The 20227-nt window shown below is 31.2% G+C and overlaps 1 protein-coding gene across 2 annotated transcripts in view; it reads left to right on the forward strand.

Moving 5' to 3' along the window:
• The window catches only part of LOC119603950, a 188905-nt gene extending 177479 nt beyond the window's left edge, over positions 1–11426 (forward strand). Inside the window, exons 11-16 of one of the 2 annotated variants that reach the window (XM_037956253.1) lie at positions 4838–5051; positions 6102–7392; positions 7459–7655; positions 8128–8259; positions 8319–8500; positions 10750–11426. In XM_037956253.1, coding sequence (XP_037812181.1) covers positions 4838–5051; positions 6102–7392; positions 7459–7655; positions 8128–8259; positions 8319–8500; positions 10750–10944 — 2211 coding nt within the window. In that variant the 3' untranslated portion in view covers positions 10945–11426. The remainder of the gene's footprint in view (positions 1–4837; positions 5052–6101; positions 7393–7458; positions 7656–8127; positions 8260–8318; positions 8501–10749) is intronic. The other variant, XM_037956254.1, reaches the window with a different exon arrangement.
• Positions 11427–20227: the final 8801 nt, after the last annotated feature.

Below are 20227 nucleotides of genomic sequence, written 5' to 3' on the forward strand. Positions count from 1 at the left end.
AATAACCCTCTTAAATGTAATAAACTGAACCGATTTTTATACAACTTAAAGAATGAAAACAAGAGAAACTAAGCTTTTAAATAAGCTAAAAACAGTTGTCATATTTAAGCTACAGATGTCGCTACAGTAGGACAAACGTCGCATATATAATTACATACAAACATCACTTTGTAATTTTGCATTTTTTAACAAAATTTCTTTTATGGATTTTATAAAAATGAATTAACTTTTCTATAGTTAAAAAGTAGACACAATTTCCTTTCCATTGATATATAATATGTATGATTAGTTTCACTCGCAAGTTATATAATCACCTTCCAAGATCACTTAGTAAAAATTTCGAAAAAAATATTATAATTTTGCAGTTTTTAGCAAAATTTCTTTTATAAATTTTATAAAAATGTTTTTTATTTTTTTTATATATATAAAAAGTAGATACAATTACCTTTCCATTGATGTATAATATATATGATTTATTTTATTTACAAGCCTAATAATTACATACCAAGATCACTGAGTGAAAATTTCGTAAAAATATTATAATTTTTCAGTTTTTAGTAAAATTTCTTTTATAGATTTTATAAAAATTAAATTATTTTTATATATTTAAAAAGTAGACACAATTTCCTTTACAATGATATATAATAAGTCCTAATTTGCTTTAAAACTAGGCAATTTGTCAAACACAAAACTGACCATTACAGCAAATTTTCTAATTTTTGATGATTGATTTAAAAAGCTTTTAACTTTGTTGTGTTTTAAGATTGAAATTTTTTTAGATGAATTAATACCTTTTAACATTATCTGAATGAACCCTGTTATTACAACTTTTATCTGAAATTTGTTTTTTTTTTTTTCAATAAAAAACGCATTTGCTGCAAGGTCTGTTTTGTTTAGTGAAAATTTGTTTATAAAAATTGTATACTGATGATCTCATCAAAATATAATTTTACACAAATTACTTTTTTTTCTGCGATTTTTTTGTTTTCTGTTCAAGTTAAAGGTGATAATATATTTAACAAATTGTTGTTGCTGTTTAAACTTGAATTGAAATATAAAAATCAGCAATAAATTATTATGAAGTTAATTTTAACATGACGTAAATATGATTTTGTAATTTAAGCAAAAAAAAACTTAAAAAATTCTTATCAGCTGGTAGAAAAATTTGATTTGATTTCTGGTAGTTCCTCAAAAAAAACTTAATAAATAAACCATATTTTTCAATTAATGAGAATTTCTTTTTAATTAAAAAGTGGGTCAAGTTTCTTGGGAAAGAATTTAATAAACATTCTTATTTAGGAATTTTTTTTGGAATATTTATGTAAAGCTTTTATGAAATCATACGTGTTTATAAAAAATTTTAGCAAAAAGAACTTTTTATAAAAGGCTTTTATCAAAACAAGATTTTTTATCAAAAGCTTTTATCAAAACAAGCTTTTTTACCAAAAGCTTTTATGAATTCAAGCTTTTTTAACAAAACCTTTTATGAATTCAAGCTTTTTTACTAAAAGCTTTTATGAATTCAAGCATTTTTATCTAAAGCTTTTATGAAAACGAACTTTTTTATGAAAAGCTTTTTATAAAATAGATCTTTTATCCAAAGCTTTTATGAAATCAAGCTTATTTATTAACTTTTTCAAAGAAATAAAACATTTATATTGAAAGCTTTTATGAAATCAAGCTTTTTTACCATAAACTTTAATAAAATCAAGCTGTTTACCATAAACTTTTTTAAAATCAAGCTTTTAACATAAGCTTTTAACATAAACTTTAATAAAATAAAAGCTTTTTTATAAAAAGCTTTCATCAAAATAATCTTTTATAGCAAAAACGTTTAAGAAACCAAGGTTTTTTAGAAAAGCTTTTATGTAATAAAACTTTTTTAATAAAGCTTTTATATATAAAACTTTTTTTACAAAGCTTTTATGAAATAAAGTTTTTTTTAGGAAAAGTTTTAATGAAATCAAATTTTTTATAAAAAGCTTTCATGAAATTCAAATTTTTATTTTTTATTTAAGATTTTACCAAATCCATATTTTTAATCAAAAGCTTTTATGAAAACCAGCTTATTTTTATCAAAAGCTTTAATGAAATCTAGATATTTTAGCAAAAGCTTTAATGAAATCAAACTTTTTTAATAAAAGCTTTTATGATATTAGACTTTTTATCAAAAGCTCTTATGAAATTGAGCTTTTTTACTAACATTTTTAATTTAATTAAAATATTTAACAAAAGCTTTTATCAAATCAATATTTTTACCAAAAGCTTTTATGAAATCCAGCTTTTCTACCAAGGCTTTTATGAAATCAAGCTCTTTCACCAAATCTTTTAGCAAAACAATCATTTTTAGCAAAAGCTTTTATGATTTAAAGCATTTTAGCATTAAATTTTAAAAACTTATTTCTTAAGACTTTATTCCTTTTACACAATTTCCTACATATTCATTGAATTTTCCTCTCAAATGAACTTAATTAATATTATTAGTGAAACGTCCTTGTAACCTTTTATTTTTTGCAAAACCCCTTAAAAGCTTTTACACACATTGTTGTGTTTGTTCTTGCATCTTACACAGAAAAACAAATTAAAACAAAATTCCAATAAATATGTTATTTGACATACATTTTTAGCAAGAAAACTATAGCAAAAAATTAACTTGTCATATGCACAAAACCCCCCACAACATAATCCTACAACTGCAACAACAAAAAACTACATTTTTTAAAACCTTTAAACAAATAAAAAACTAACCGCCTTTTGTTGTCGTTTAAAAGAAAAAAAATGTTCTTATGTATCCATTCAGTTTATGATTGACAGAACATTTAGTGTTGTTGTCGATTTTAATAACACTTGACAGGTTTCTAAATTGTCAACACATAAACCTTTTCATTCCTACTTATTTGACGCTTAACAAAAAAATTCTTATTTTTCTATAATTTTTCTAATGCAGCCAACATTTAAGCATTTAAATGACACTATTCTTTATTGTTAATTTGCTAAAACTAGGAGAACTATTACAAAAGCTTTAGGGTGGAGGACGTCGTCTTTAGGTACAGTCTAACCTTTTAGGCTACATTTGCCCTCATTAAGTGTTATTAACAAACAAAAAATGTCGCATTATTTTTGATATTTTCTAAGCCCTGGCTAATGGTTGAGAATTGTAAGTAGTTGTTTTATAAAGAAATTTCACCAGCCGATGCTTTTTTAGTTGAAAGCTTTTCTAATTTTTGTCAAAAACTTGAATACAATTACTCTTCTTTTTAAATTTGTTTATGAAAACAGTATTTTTGTGAAAAGCTTTTGTGAAAAAACGCTTATTTGTCAAAAGCTTTTATGAAAATAAGCTTATTTGGCAAAAGTTTTTATGAAAACAAACTTTTTTGCCAAAAGCTTTTATGAAAATAAACTTTTTTGTTAAACGCTTTTGTAAAAATAAACTTTTTTGTCAAAAGCTTTTGTGAAAACAAGCTTCTTTACCAAAAGCTTTTATGAGAAAATCTTATTTGTCAATAGCTTTTATGGAAATAAACTTTTTTGTCAAAAGCTTTTGTGAAAATAAACTTTATTGTCAAAATCATTTTTGGAAACAAGCTTCTTTACCAAAAGCTTTTATGATAAAAGCTTTTTTGTCAAAAGCTTTCATGAAAACAAACTTTTTTGTCAAAAGCTTTTGTGAAAATAAACTTTATTGTCAAAATCATTTTTGGAAACAAGCTTCTTTACCAAAAGCTTTTATGAAAACAAACTTTTTGTTGAAAGCTTTTATGAAGATAAACATTTTTGTCAAAAGCTTTTGTGAAAACAAACTTCTATACCAAAAGCTTTTATGAAAACTATCTTTTTTACCAAAAGCTTTTATGAAAATAAGCTTACCAAACAAAAGTTTAATGAAAACAACCTTCTTTACCAAAAGCTTTTATGAAAACAAGCATATTTCCCAAAAGCTTTTATTAAAACAAGCTTATTTAGCAAAAGCTTTTATGAATACAAGCTTATTTGTCAAAAGCTTTTACGAAAACAAGCTGCTTTGTGAAAAGCTCTAATGAAAACAACCTTATTTACCAACAAATTTTATGAAAACAAGCTTTTTTACCGAAAGCTTTTATGAAAATAATCTTTTTTATCGAAAGCTTTTATGAAAACTAGCTTCTTTACCAAAAGCTTTTATGAAAATAGTCATCTTTACGAAAAGCTTTTCTGAAAATAAGCTTTTTTATCAAAAAAGTATTTTGGAAATAAACAATTTGTTACTTTGCATCTCTCAAGATTAACAATTAAAACTTAAAAGCTTTATTAAGCCAAAAAAAGTTGTCTTAAAGCCCAGGCATTACTTGTAACTAACTGTGGCCTAGCTTTTGGTTTTATGGGCTGTAGTCTGCCTTTATTTCTGCTCTATTAATTTTTGTTATTGCTGTATGTGCAACTAATTAAATTAAAGAAAAAAAAAACAACAACAATTGTTAACGGATTAAGATTAAAATGAAAGATGAATGCTAAAGTTTGTTTTTTTATATTTTCTTTCATTTCTACTACCCTTAAGAGCTTAATCAATGAAAGGCACAAAAGGAATTTGTTTAACAGATAGTTTTGTCGCCTTAAATAGGATTTGCATTTATAATTTATACAAAAACCAAAGACAAAGCAAACGAAAATGTAAACTTTTATTGCTTGAGAAAAAGATTTAAAGAAAACTTTTTTGAATTTGTATTAAGATAAAGCTTCTTTCAGTTATGTATAAAAGAATAATTAAAGGCAAATTAAAAAGTTTTAAAATGTATTTAAAAGGATTTATTTGCGAAAAAAAAATTAAAATGATTTTCGATATTTTTTTATCTTTTAGGAACAATTACGACGTCGCCGTGAGGAGGAAGAGCGTATTGCCCAACAAAATGAATTCTTACGCGCCAGTTTACGGGGCTCTCGCAAACTTAAAGCTTTGCAGGATAACAAGTCGGCGGCCCAACAACAGCAACCGGTGGCGGCTGAACGTTCGGTGGTAGGAGTGGAAAATGAAGCTTATATAGAAGATGAAGATGCAACAGAGAAAATAACTGGTAAGTTGAAAAGCTTTTGAAAGGATTTCTTTGACTGAATTTAAGTGAAAACAAGTATTTCTTTAATAAAAAAAGCCTTTCCATCAAAACTTTTGTGAAAAAATTTCTTTTTCCAAGCAAGAAAGCTAACTTTTTTGTAAAAGCTTTTATGAAAATATGCTTTTCAATAAAAAGCTTTTATTAAATAAGATTATTTATTGTAAGCTTTTATGAAAATAAGCTTTATGAACAAAAGCTTTTATGAAAAGTAGCTTTTTTTATTAAAAGCTTTTATGAAAATAAGCTTTTTGAACAAAAGCTTTTATGAAAAGTAGCTTTTTTATTAAAAGCTTTTATGAAAATAATCTTTTAACATAAGCTTTTAATAAAATAACCTTTTTTAACAAAAGCTTTTATGAAACCTTGATTTTTTACTAATAGCTTTTATGAAATAAGCTTTTCAAATAAAAGCTTTTATGAACTTAAGGCCTTTTTACTAAAAGCTTTTATGTAAATAAGCTTTTTCAACAAAAGCTTTTAAGAAAATAACCTTTTTTACCAAAAGCTTTTATGAAAACTAGGTATTTTACCAAAAATTTTATGAAAACTAGGTATTTTACTAAAAGCTTTTATAAAATAAGCTTTTCAAATTAAAGCTTTTATGAAATTAAGGCTTTTTTGTAAAAAACTTTCATGTTAACTAGTTTTTTTCTTAAAGCTTTAATGGATTATGAAGTTTTCATCAACAAATTATTAAAAACTGAACTTTTTCAGTAAAAGTTTTTTTTCTAATAAAAGCTTTTACAAAAAGAAGCATTTTAACTTTTGTAGTAAAAGCTTTTATGAAAATAAGCTTTTAAAAACAATTTTAGTAAATGCTTTTATAAAAATAAACTTTTTTAGTAAAAGCTTTTAAGAAAATAAGCTTTTAAAAACAACTATAGAAATTCGATTTTTTATACAAATAAGATTTTTAAATAAAAGCTTTTGAACTATTGAAGATTTGTAAAGCTTTTGAAAGCTTTTTTCTATAAAACTTTAATTTAATCGCTTTTTTCTTTAATTCCTTAGGTTATGGCGATCTTATAGCCGCCCTGACACGTCTACAAAATCAACTTACCAAAAATGGCATGACCACACTCGCCGGCCGAGTGTCGGCCGCCCACAATATACTCTCCAATCCGGGAGTGGCTCATGCTTTAGCAGCCCGCCAGGCTGTCCTCCAACGTAGACGACCCAAAGTCAATCAACCCGTCAGTACAAACGCCATGGAATTGCAAAAGGATATCGTCGAGCTGTTGGCCAAATCCAATTCTGCCTCAGCCATTGAATTGGGCAATTTACTGACCAGTCATGAAATGGAGGGTCTTTTGTTGGCACACGATCGTGTGGCCACACATACCGATGGCACGCCTTCGCCTACTTTAAGTGGTGCGGGTAGTCCGCAACCGCCGCTATCGCCTAGCAGTGGTACGAACGTGACAGCAGCAGCACCGCCACCTTTACCGGTACCACCCAAGTCGGCTTCTCTGAGGGGTACCGCCGTGCCTCCACCAGTGGTGCCACCACCTTTGGCTCAACGCGGAGCCATGCCTTTGCCACCCAATGTAGCGCCCCACAATGCTACGAGTGGCGGACAGACGGGCTATGCCCATATGAAACCGACGGGTCGTCCCGACTCTCCACCCCTGAGTGCCTGCTTTGGCATACTCAACGATCAAAATGACAATATACGTATTATACAAATTGAAAAATCGACTGAACCCCTGGGGGCCACCGTGCGCAATGAAGGCGAGGCGGTGGTTATAGGCCGCATAGTAAGAGGAGGAGCCGCTGAGAAGTCGGGTCTTTTACACGAAGGCGATGAAATACTCGAGGTGAATGGTCAAGAGCTAAGAGGCAAGACCGTTAATGAGGTGTGTGCCCTGCTAAGCACCATGCAGGGTACTCTAACATTCCTTATAGTGCCCGCTGGCAGTCCACCACCCGGTGGCGGCCTACATCGCGAAAATGCTATATTACATGTCAGAGCCCACTTTGATTATGATCCCGAGGATGATTTGTATATACCCTGTCGGGAATTGGGCATTAGTTTTCAAAAGGGCGATGTTTTGCATGTTATCTCGAGGGAAGATCCCAACTGGTGGCAGGCCTATAGAGAGGGAGAGGAAGACCAAACTTTGGCTGGTCTTATACCTAGTCAATCATTCCAGCATCAAAGAGAAACCATGAAACTGGCCATAGCCGAAGAGGCCGGATTGCAGGGTAAAAATCGCGGCAAAGAGGGTGCTAGCAAAGGTTCCACTTTGCTGTGTGCGCGCAAGGGACGCAAGAAGAAAAAGAAGGCCAGCTCGGAAGCGGGGTAAGTCGGTTTATATAACAGTAATCTAGGGATTTAGATATTAATTTTTTCATATTTTTCCAACAGCTATCCTTTATACGCCACCACCGCCCCCGATGAAACAGAACCCGAGGAAATACTCACTTATGAAGAGGTTGCCTTGTACTATCCGCGTGCCACTCACAAACGTCCCATAGTCCTGATAGGTCCTCCCAATATCGGACGTCATGAATTGCGTCAACGTTTGATGGCGGATTCGGAAAGATTTTCTGCCGCAGTACCACGTAAGTTTTAAAAAAAGTTTTTAACATTTTTTTATAATTTCTCTAACAACTTAGCGCAAAACTTTTAAGAGTTCAAAATTTTTCCTTGTAGTTTTTTATTTACTAGAGGACAAAGTTAAACCCCCTAAACAGAAATCGAAAAAAGGTATTTAGCAACCAACTACAAAAGTTTAGTATTTGGATTCACCCACCTTTTCTGTGAAAAAAAAGCTTTTAAAAGCTTTCAAAATTTCCTTTTGAAATGCATTTCAAGTTTGGTTTCTAAACAAACATTTAAAACATAGTTTTTGAACTTTCCCTAGCAATAACAAAAGTTGGTTCCATTAGATTTGACTACTGAAATAGTTTTGTGAACATAATTCGCAGTATTAGCTTTTGATAAAGTAGGATTTTTAAAAAATCTTTAGAAAATTTCCAAAAAAATTATTAATTTTATTAAATTTTAACTTTATTCTCCTCTTTCTTATTTTAGATACTTCAAGAGCTCGACGCGAGGGTGAGGTACCCGGCGTGGATTATCATTTTATAACACGTCAGGCGTTCGAGGCCGATATCTTGGCTCGTCGTTTTGTGGAACATGGTGAATATGAAAAGGCTTATTACGGTAAGTTTTGTAAAAAAACAATTTAAGGGAAATATTTATTGTTTTCATTTCAATTTCAGGCACTTCTTTGGAAGCCATACGCACTGTGGTGGCCAGTGGTAAAATATGTGTTCTCAACTTACATCCACAAAGTTTAAAACTGTTAAGAGCTTCGGATTTGAAACCCTATGTTGTGCTGGTGGCACCGCCTAGTCTGGATAAGTTGAGGCAAAAGAAATTAAGGACTGGTGAACCGTTTAAGGTGAGACCCAATGGGCATTAATAGAATTGAACTAGAACGGAACAAGAACTGAACAAGAACTAAACAAGAACAGAACAAGAACAGAACAAGAATTGAACAAGAACTTAACTAGAACTGAACTAGAACTGAACTAGAACTGAACTAGAACTGAACTAGAACTGAACTAGAACTGAACTAGAACTGAACTAGAACTGAACTAGAACTGAACTAGAACTGAACTAGAACTGAACTAGAACTGAACTAGAACTGAACTAGAACTGAACTAGAAATGAACTAGAACTGAACTAGAACTGAACTAGAACTGAACTAGAACTGAACTAGAACTGAACTAGAACTGAACTAGAACTGAACTAGAACTGAACTAGAACTGAACTAGAACTGAACTAGAACTGAACTAGAACAGAACTAGAACTGAACTAGAACTGAACTACAACTGAACTAGGACTAGATTTGAAATAGAATTGGACTAAAACTGAACTAGAACTGATTTAGAACTGAACTAGAACTGAACTAGAACTGAACTAGAACTGAACTAGAACTGAACTACAACTGAACTAGAACTAGGACTAGATTTGAAATAGAATTGGACTAAAACTGAATTAGAACTGATTTAGAACTGAACTAGAACTGAACTAGACTGAACTAGAACTGAACTACAACTGAACTAGAACTAGGACTAGATTTGAAATAGAATTAGACTAAAACTGAACTAGAACTGATTTAGACTGAACTAGAACAGAACTAGACGAACTAGAACAGAACTAGAACAGACTAAACAGAACTAGAAAGAACTAGAACAGAACTAGAACAGAAACTAAGAACAGAACTAGAACAAACTAGAACAGAATAGAACAGACTTAGACGAACTTAGAACAGAACTAGAACGAACTAGAACATAACTAGAACAGAAATAGAACAAGAACTAGAACAGAACTAGAACAGAACTAAACAGAACTAGAACAGAACTAGAACAGAACTAGAATCCGAACTAGAACAGAACTAGAACAGGAACTAGAACAGAACTAGAACAGAACTAGAACAGACTAGAACAGAACTAGAACAGAACTAGAACAGAACTAGAACAGAACTAGAACAGAACTAGAACAGAACAGAACTAGAACAGAACTAGAACAGAACTAGAACAGAACTAGAACAGAACTAGAACAGAACTAGAACAGAACTAGAACAGAACTAGAACAGAACAGAACTAGAACAGAACTAGAACAGAACTAGAACAGAACTAGAACAGAACTAGAACAGAACTAGAACAGAACTAGAACAGAACTAGAACAGAACTAGAACAGAACTAGAACAGAACTAGAACAGAACTAGAACAGAATTAGAGCAGAACTAGAACAGAACTAGAACAGAACTAGAACAGAACTAGAACAGAACTAGAACAGAACTAGAACAGAACTAGAACAGAACTAGAACAGAACTAGAACAGAACTAGAACAGAACTAGAACAGAACTAGAACAGAACTAGAACAGAACTAGAACAGAACTAGAACAGAACTGAAACAGAACTAGAACAGAATTAGAACAAAACTAGAACTAGAACAGAACTAGAACAGAACTAGAACAGAACTAGAACAGAACTAGAACAGAACTAGAACAGAACTAGAACAGAACTAGAACTGAACTAGAACTGAACTAAAACAGAACTAGAACAGAACTAGAACAGAACTAGAACAGAACTAGAACAGAACTAGAACAGAACTAGAACAGAACTAGAACAGAACTAGAACAGAACTAGAACAGAACTAGAACAGAATTAGAACAGAACTAGAACAGAACTAGAACAGAACTAGAACTGAACTAGAACTGAACTAAAACAGAACTAAAACAGAACTAGAACACAACTAGAACACAACTAGAACAGAACTAGAACAGAACTAGAACAGAACTAGAAAAGAACTAAAACAGAACTAGAACAGAACTAGAACAGAACAGAACTAGAACAGAACAGAACTAGAACAGAACTAGAACAGAACTAGAACAGAACTAGAACAGAACTAGAACAGAACTAGAACAGAACTAGAACAGAACAGAACTAGAACAGAACTAGAACAGAACTAGAACAGAATTAGAACAGAACTAGAACAGAACTAGAACAGAACTGGAACAGAACTAGAACAGAACTAGAACCAGAATTGGCCCAGAACGGATGTTGAACTGACGTAGAAATGAACTAAACTTTTTCTTATAATTTTTTTTTTTAATTCCTAATTTTTTATCTCTTCTTTTAGGAGGAAGAACTCAAAGATATAATTGCCACCGCCCGTGACATGGAGGCCCGCTGGGGTCATTTATTCGATATGATTATTATAAATAATGATACAGAACGAGCTTATCATCAGCTTTTAGCTGAAATCAATTCCCTAGAACGTGAACCCCAATGGGTACCAGCCAGTTGGGTGCATAACAACCGTGAAGAGTCATAACTTTTTTAAAAACATAATAATAATTTCAAAAATTAAACTAAATATGAATGAAAGTGAAACTAGAAAAACATTAAAATTTTGTATATAAAAAAAGAAAAAACAAACTAAAGATATTAAGTGAGAAACAAAGTTAAAACAAAAACCTGGGCAATATTTTATTTTTTTTAATATTTTATAATTTGTAGATATTTTTTTATGTTTTTTAATAATTTTTGTTTAATTTGTATATTTTTTTTTTAATACATTAATTTTTCCTTAAAATAATTTCTTTATAAAATTTTTAATTACTTAAAAAAGTGTTAAAGAAATTTTCTTTATTTTTTTCATCCAAACTTCGTTAAACATTCCCCCCCAAAATTTACTAACATTTTCATTTTAGTTTAATTTTTTAATTTTTCACGAAAATGTTAAGTTTAAGTTTTTTTTTAGAATTTAACTTTAAAAATTTAAAACTAAATAATTAGTTAAGACAAAAGAAAATACTAGTTGTTAAAAAAAAATTTAAAATTTAAAAAAATAACTAAAGAAAATAAAACTAATTCTCCAAAACCTTTAAAATAAATAAAAAATAACACCACAGACAGACAGAAAAAACTACTTAAACTATTAACTAAATAAAAACAAAACAAAATAATTAATAATTTAGTAAATTATTAATAACAATAAATAAAAACCAACCAACTCCCCCATTTACTTTATAAAAAAATTAATGTTTTTTTAGAAAAAAAAATAATAATTGAATTTACAAAAAAATCATAATTAAATCAATAATTTATATTATATTAAAATTTAAAGAAAAAACTCTAAGTTGTTAAACAAAAAAAATATTTTTAACAAAATAAACACTCCCCCACTTGTTAAATAAAGTTTAAAATTTAAAACAAAACATCTGTTAACTAAAATTTAACAAATTTTAGCAAAAAATCATGAAATTTAATTAAAAATAATGAGTATTTAATAAAAAAGAAAATAATTGTGTTTTTTTATATTTTGTAGTTATTTAATCATAATTCTTTTGTTTTTATATAAAATATTATTAAATAAAAAATTAAAAAATAATATTAAAATAACAAATAACTAAAATAACTTTAAAATGGATATATAAACTAGAATTTAGCAATGTAACTGAAAAATGGTAAAAAAATATAAAGGAAAAAACAACAACAAAAACAAAAAAATAAATATATTAAATATGTTAAATTATTTTTAGTTGTAAAATCTATAAATAAATAAAAACAAAAACAAATATTTCAGAAAAATATTAAAATTAAAAATAAGAATTTTAATAAAAACTTCCAATTCGATTCAAGTTCAGTTCTAGTTTAGCTCTGGTTTAGCTCTAGTTCGGTTCTAGTTCTGTTCTAGTTATGTTCTAGTTCTGTTCTAGTTCTGTTCTAGTTCTGTTCTAGTTCTGTTCTAGTTCTGTTCTAGTTCTGTTCTAGTTCTGTTCTAGTTCTGTTCTAGTTCTGTTCTAGTTCTGTTCTAGTTCTGTTCTAGTTCTGTTCTAGTTCTGTTCTAGTTCTGTTCTAGTTCTGTTCTAGTTCTGTTCTAGTTCTGTTCTAGTTCTGTTCTAGTTCTGTTCTAGTTCTGTTCTAGTTCTGTTCTAGTTCTGTTCTAGTTCTGTTCTAGTTCTGTTCTAGTTCTGTTCTAGTTATGTTCTAGTTCTGTTCTAGTTCTGTTCTAGTTCTGTTCTAGTTCTGTTCTAGTTCTGTTCTAGTTCTGTTCTAGTTCTGTTCCAGTTCTGATCTAGTTCGGTTCTAGTTCTGTTCTAGTTCTGTTCTAGTTCTGTTCTAGTTCTGTTCTAGTTCTGTTCTAGTTCTGTTCTAGTTCTGTTCTAGTTCTGTTCTAGTACTGTTCTAGTTCTGTTCTAGTTCTGTTCTAGTTCTGTTCTAGTTCTGTTCTAGTTCTGTTCTAGTTCTGTTCTAGTTCTGTTCTAGATCTGTTCTAGTTCTGTTCTAGTTCTGTTCTAGTTCTGTTCTAGTTCTGTTCTTGCTCTGTTCGTGCTCTGTTCTAGTTCTAGTTCTGTTCTAATTCTGTTCTAGTTCTGTTCTAGTTCTGTTCTAGTTCTGTTCTAGTTCTGATCTAGTTCTGTTCTAGTTCTATTCTAGTTCTGTTCTAGTTCAGTTCTAGTTCTGTTCTAATTCTGTTCCAGTTCTGTTCTAGTTCTGATCTAGTTCGGTTCTAGTTCTGTTCCAATTCTGTTCTATTTCTGTTCTAGTTCTAGTTCTGTTCTAGTTCTGTTCTAGTTCTAGTTTTGTTCTAATTCTGTTCTAGTTCTGTTCTAGTTCTGTTCTAGTTCTGTTCTAGTTCTGTTCTAGTTCTGTTCTAGTTCTGTTCTAGTTCTGTTCTAGTTCTGTTCTAGTTCTGTTCTAGTTCTGTTCTAGTTCTGTTCTACTTCTGTTCTAGTTCTGTTCTAGTTCTGTTCTAGTTCTGTTCTTGCTCTGTTCGTGCTCTGTTCTAGTTCTAGTTCTGTTCTAATTCTGTTCTAGTTCTGTTCTAGTTCTGTTCTAGTTCTGTTCTAGTTCTGTTCTAGTTCTGTTCTAGTTCTGTTCTAGTTCTGTTCTAGTTCTGTTCCATTTCTGTTCTAATTCTGTTCTAGTTCTGTTCTATTTCTGTTCTAGTTCTGTTCTACTTCTGCCCTAGTTCTGTTCTAGTTCTGTTCTAGTTCTGTTCTAGTTCTGTTCTAGTTCTGTTCTAGTTCTGTTTTAGTTCAGTTCTAGTTCAGTTCTAGTTCAGTTCTAGTTCAGCTCTAGTTCAGTTCTAGTTCAGTTCTAGTTCAGTTCTAGTTCTGTTCTAGTTCAGTTCTAGTTCAGTTCTAGTTCAGTTCTAGTTCAGTTCTAGTTCAGTTCTAGTTCAGTTCTAGTTCTGTTCTAGTTCTGTTCTAGTTCTCTTCTAGTTCTGTTCCAATTCTGTTCTAGTTCTGTTCGAGTTCTGTTCTAGTTCTGTTCTAGTTCTGTTCTAGTTCTGTTCGAGTTCTGTTCTAGTTCTGTTCTAGTTCTGTTCTAGTTCTGTTCTAGTTCTGTTCTAGTTCTGTTCTAGTTCTGTTTTAGTTCTGTTCTAATGCTTTTCTAGCTCTGTTCTAGTTCTATTCTAGTTTTGTTTCAGTTCTGTTCTAGTTTAAAACTTTTACTTTAAATTTAATGTCTTTTGTCTGGTAGCGCTTTCTGCTAGTTAGAGTTGACACTTATAACAGCACTGTTACTATTTGCAGTGATGCCATACGTTGTTAGTGGTTTTATTTATGACTAAAAATATACTACAGTTTTATTAATGTTATGGGCTGTTAACTAAAAAATAAAATATTTATTTTTACAGGCGCCATCTGCCGTGATGTAGCAGAGAATGAAATGAAATGCTTAATTTAAGCATTTGAAATAGAAATTTTGGAACACAGGCTACTCCCGGTATAACGATTGTGAAATTTTGGCCCTTTAGGTAAATCGAAAAATTGGATTATTTATTGTTGTCGCTGATGATGGTGAGGCAGCATCTATCGCCATGGTTGGATCATTAACAGCCTTTTTAAACATCGTATAAAGCTAACACAAATAGATGTATACTTAAGATAATAGCAATAATCTGAAATAAAGATGCAACTACAAACAAAATTGTTTAGTCTTTTATTCAGTTCAAGATCTGAAACAATTCCACTACAGGTTTAGATCAATTCCCATCAGTTCTAGTTTTAGTTCTGTTATGGTTCTCTTCTTGCATTGGCTAGCAAAGAACTTGCTGTTGCCAAGACAATAAAAAATGTTCGGGAATTTTGATGAAGTATTTGTTCCAGGTCCATTCTGACTCCATTTTTGGATTCAGCATGGGAATTTACCACAATGATGAGTTCCCAGCCAGATTCGCCCAGTAGTTTCCGAGTTTGAAACAAAATTAAAAAAGTCAGCAATTTTGATGAAAGTTGGACCTAGGACCCACTACAACAAAATTTCAAATTTATTTTTTGTTTGCTTTAAACTCGTAAACTGCTGGGCGAATCTGGCTGGAAACTCACCTTTCTGGTAAATTCCCATGCTGAATCCAAAAATGGGATCAGAATGGACCTAGCTCCATTGCTTCATCAAAATTCCCGAAAATATTTTATTTTGAACAATTTGCACTATAATTTTGGGATCTTAAGGCTGAGGGAAAATTGAAATTTGTAATTTAAGCCTAAAATCTATGCTGAATCCGAAATTGGTTTCAGAATTGAGCTAGGTCCAATATTTCATAAAAATTTCAGCACAAAAATTTTGATCCAAAAATACCACGAAATTTCATTTCACATCAAGATTTGTCTAATATGAGAGGTTCTTGTCTTGGCTAGCAAATTTTTCAATAGTCAAGACAAGAACCCCCAAAATGTAGAGGAAATTTTGAGATAACATACAATTTTGCAGTTAAATCGCCCCGAAATTTTGTTCGGAAATTTGGATGAAATATTGGTCTCAGGTCCAATATGAGCTTATTTTCGGATTCAGCTTAAGTACTAATCTTGAATGTCAAATTTTGTCAGCTCTAGGCCTCAAGACCCCGACAGAATACTACAAATTGCTTAAAATAAAAAAATGTCGGGAATTTTGATGAAATATTGGTCCCAGGACCAATCTGAGTCCATTTTTGGATTCAGCATGGGATTTTACCAGAAAGGTGAGTTTCCAGCCAGATTCGCCCAGTAGTTTCCGAGTTTGAAGCAAAATTAAAAAAAATCAGAAATTTTGATGACTGTTGGACCTAGGTCCTATTTTACGACAAAATTTTAAATTTATTTTTTGTTTTAAACTCGAAAACTACTGGGCGAATCTGGCTGGAAACTCACCTTTCTGGTAAATTCCCATGCTGAATCCAAAAATGGACTCAGAATGGACCTAGGTCCATTGCTTCATCAAAATTCCCGAAATTTTTTTATTTTGAACAATTTGTCCTATTATTTTGGGATCTTAAGGCTGAGGGAAACTGAAATTTGTAATTTAAGACTTCAATCTATGCTGAATCCGAAAATGGTTTCAGAATTGAGCTAGGTCCAATATTTCATAAAAATTTCCGCACAAACATTTTGAACCAAATATCCCACAAAATTCCATGTCACATCAAGATTTTTCGAACATGAGAGGTTCTTGTCTTGGCTAGCAATGTTTTCAATAGTCAAGACAGGAACCCTCAAAAATAGAGGAAATTTTGGAATATTTTGAAAAACATACAGATTTGTAGTGGAATCGGTCTGAAATATTGTTAGGAAATTTTTATGAAATATTGGCCTCAGGTCCACTATGAGTTCATTATCAGATTCAGCTTAAACACTAATCTTGAATGTCCAATTATTGTAGCCCTAGGCCTCAAGACCCCGACATAATACCACAAATTGCTTAAAATAAAAAATTTTCGGGAATTTTGATGAAATATTGGTCCCAGGTCCATTCTGAGTTCATTTTTGGATTCAGCATGGGATTTTACCAGAAAGGTGAGTTTCCAGCCAGATTCGCCCAATAGTTTCCCAGTTTGAAACAAAATTTTAAAAAAATTAGAAATTTTGATGAATGTTGGACCTAGGACCCATACTACAACAAAATTTCAAATTTATTTTTTTGTTTGCTTTAAACACGAAAACTACTGGGCGAATCTGGCTGGAAACTCCGTTTCTGGTAAATTCCCATGCTGAATCCAAAAATGGACTCAGAATGGACCTAGGTCCATTGTTTCATCAAAATTCCCGAAAATTTTTTATTTTGAACAATTTGTACTATTATTTTGGGATCTTAAGGCTGAGGGAAAATTGAAATTTGCCATTTCAGACTAAAATCTATGCTGAATCCGAAAATGGTTTCAGAATTGAGCTAGGTCCAATATTTCATAAAAATTTCAGCACAACAATTTTGAATAAAATATCCCACGAAATTCCTTGTAACATCAAGATTTTTCCAATGTGAGAGGTTCTTGTCTTGGGTAGCAAATTTTTCAATAGTCAAGACAAGAACCCCCAAAATGTAGAGGAAATTTTGATATAACATACAATTTTGCAGTTAAATCGGCCTGAAATTTTGTTCGGAAATTTGGATGAAATATTGGTTTCAGGTCCATTATGAGCTCATTTTCAGATTCAGCATAAGTACTAATCTTGAATGTCAAATTTTGTCAGCTCTAGGCCACAAGACCCCGACATAATAGTGCAAATTGCTAAATATAAAAAATTTTTCGGGAATTTAGATGAAATATTGGTCCCAGGTCCATTCTGACTTCATTTTTGGATTCAGCATGGGATTTTACCAGAAAGGTGAGTTTCCAGCCAGATTCGCCCAGTAGTTCCAAAATGTGAGGCAAAATTTAATAATAATTAGAAATTTTGACGACTATTGGACCTACATAAAAATTTCAAATTTATTTTTTTGTTTGCTTTAAACTCGAAAACTACTGGCCGAATCTGGCTGGAAACTCACCTTACTGGTAAATTCCAATGCTGAATCCGAAAATGGACACAGAATGGACCTAGGTCCATTGTTTCATCAAAATTCCCGAAAATTTTTTATTTTGAACAATTTGCACTATTATTTTGGGATCTTAAGGCTGAGGGAAACTGAAATTTGTAATTTAAGACTTCAATCTATGCTGAATCCGAAAATGGTTTCAGAATCGAGCTAGGTCCAATATTTCATCAAAATATCAGCACAAAAATTTTGAACGAAATATCCCACGAAATTCCATGTCACATCAAGGTTTTTCTGATATGAGAGGTTCTTGTCTTGGCTAGATAAGTAAGACAAGAGCCCCCAAACGTAGAGGAATGTTTAGAAAATTATGAGATTAAATTGAATGCAGATTCGGTGTGGGGATTCACCAGAAAGGATAGCTTCTTAGTTTGAAGCAAAAATAAGAAAACAGGTCTAGAAACCTGTAAAAACATACCTATCAACTTACCTCTGAATGTTTACATTTTCCAAGAATTAAACTCTTTTCGTTCTGATATTTAATAAAATTACTCAATAATTTTTCTTTATTTAATATTTAAACTTAATACTAATACATTTGCAATTAAAATTAACAATAATAACGGGGAGGGTATTATGCGCTTGTGCTGATGTTTGTAACACAAAAAGTATTGGTCCAACACCCACCTTAAAGCATAAAAATCGGGTCAGAATCTGAGTCGATTAAGCTATAGATTGAAATATACACTAGAATATAGACTAGACTATAGACTAGACTATAGACTAGACTATAGACTAGACTATAGACTAGACTATAGACTAGACTATAGACTAGACTATACACTTGACTATAGACTAGACTATTGACCTCACACTAGACTAGGCTATAGACTAGAGTATAGACTAGAGTATAGACTAAACTATAGACTATACTTTATAATAGACTAGACCGTAGAGTAGACTATAGACTAGACTATAGACTAGACTATAGACTAGACTATAGACTAGACTATAGACTAGACTATAGACTAGACTATAGACTAGACTATAGATTAGACTATAGACTAGACTATAGACTAGACTATAGACTAGACTATAGACTAGACTATAGACTAGACTATAGACTAGACTATAGACTAGACTATAGACTAGACTATAGACTAGACTATAGACTAGACTAGACTAGACTAGACTAGACTATAGACTAGACTATAGACTAGACTATAGACTAGACTATAGACTAGACTATAGACTAGACTATAGACTAGACTATAGACTAGACTATAGACTAGACTATAGACTAGACTATAGACTAGACTATAGACTAGACTATAGGCTAGACTATAGACTAGACTATAGACTAGACTATAGCTAGACTATAGACTAGACTATAGACTACACTATAGACTAGACTATAGACTAGACTATAGACTAGACTATAGACTAGACTATAGACTAGACTATAGACTAGACTATAGACAAGACTATAGACTAGACTATAGACTAGACTATAGACTAGACTATAGACTAGACTATAGACTAGACTATAGACTAGACTATAGACTAGACTATAGACTAGACTATAGACTAGACTATAGACTAGACTATAGACTAGACTATAGACTAGACTATAGACTAGACTATAGACTAGACTATAGACTAGACTATAGACTAGACTATAGACTAGACTATAGACTATAGACTAGACTAGACTATAGACTAGACTATAGACTAGACTATAGACTAGACTAGACTAGACTAGACTATAGACTAGACTATAGACTAGACTATAGACTAGACTATAGACTAGACTATAGACTAGACTATAGACTAGACTATAGATTAGACTATAGATTAGACTATAGATCAGACTATATACTAGACTATAGACTAGAATATAGACTACACTATAGACTTGACTATATACTAGACTATAGACTAGAATATAGACCATACTATAGACTTGACTATATACTAGACTATAGACTACACTATAGACTAGATTATAGACTAGACTATAGACTAGATTATAGACTAGACTATAGACTACACTATAGACTTGACTATATACTAGACTATAGACTAGACTATAGACTAGACTATAGACTAGACTATAGACTAGACTATAGACTAGACTATAGACTAGACTAGACTAGACTAGACTAGACTAATAGACTAGACTATAGACTAGACTATAGACTAGACTAGACTAGACTAGACTATAGACTAGACTATAGACTAGACTATAGACTAGACTATAGACTAGACTATACTAGACTGTAGACTAGACTATAGACTAGACTATAGACTAGACTATAGACTAGACTATAGACTAGACTATAGACTAAACTTTAGACTAGACTATAGACTAGACTATAGACTAGACTATAGACTAGACTATAGAATAGACTATAGACTAGACTATAGACTAGACTATAGACTAGACTATAGACTAGACTATAGATTAGACTATAGATTAGACTATATACTAGACTATAGACTAGAATATAGACTACACTATAGACTTGACTATATACTAGACTATAGACTAGAATATAGACCATACTATAGACTTGACTATATACTAGACTATAGACTACACTATAGACTAGATTATAGACTAGACTATAGACTACACTATAGACTTGACTATATACTAGACTGTAGACTACACTATAGACTAGATTATAGACTAGACTATAGACTACACTATAGACTAGACTACATACTAGATTATAAACTTGACTATATACAAGACTAAAAACTAGACTATAGATTAGGCCATTGACTTGACTATAGACTAGACTATAGATTAGGCAATTGACTTGACTGTAGGCTAGACTATATACTAGACTGAATACAATGTGGAC

The sequence above is a fragment of the Lucilia sericata genome, unplaced genomic scaffold (assembly GCF_015586225.1).
Source record: "Lucilia sericata isolate MDLA Ls3-8-SP2 unplaced genomic scaffold, ASM1558622v1 Contig000349F_arrow, whole genome shotgun sequence".
Taxonomy (NCBI): Eukaryota; Metazoa; Arthropoda; class Insecta; order Diptera; family Calliphoridae; genus Lucilia; species Lucilia sericata.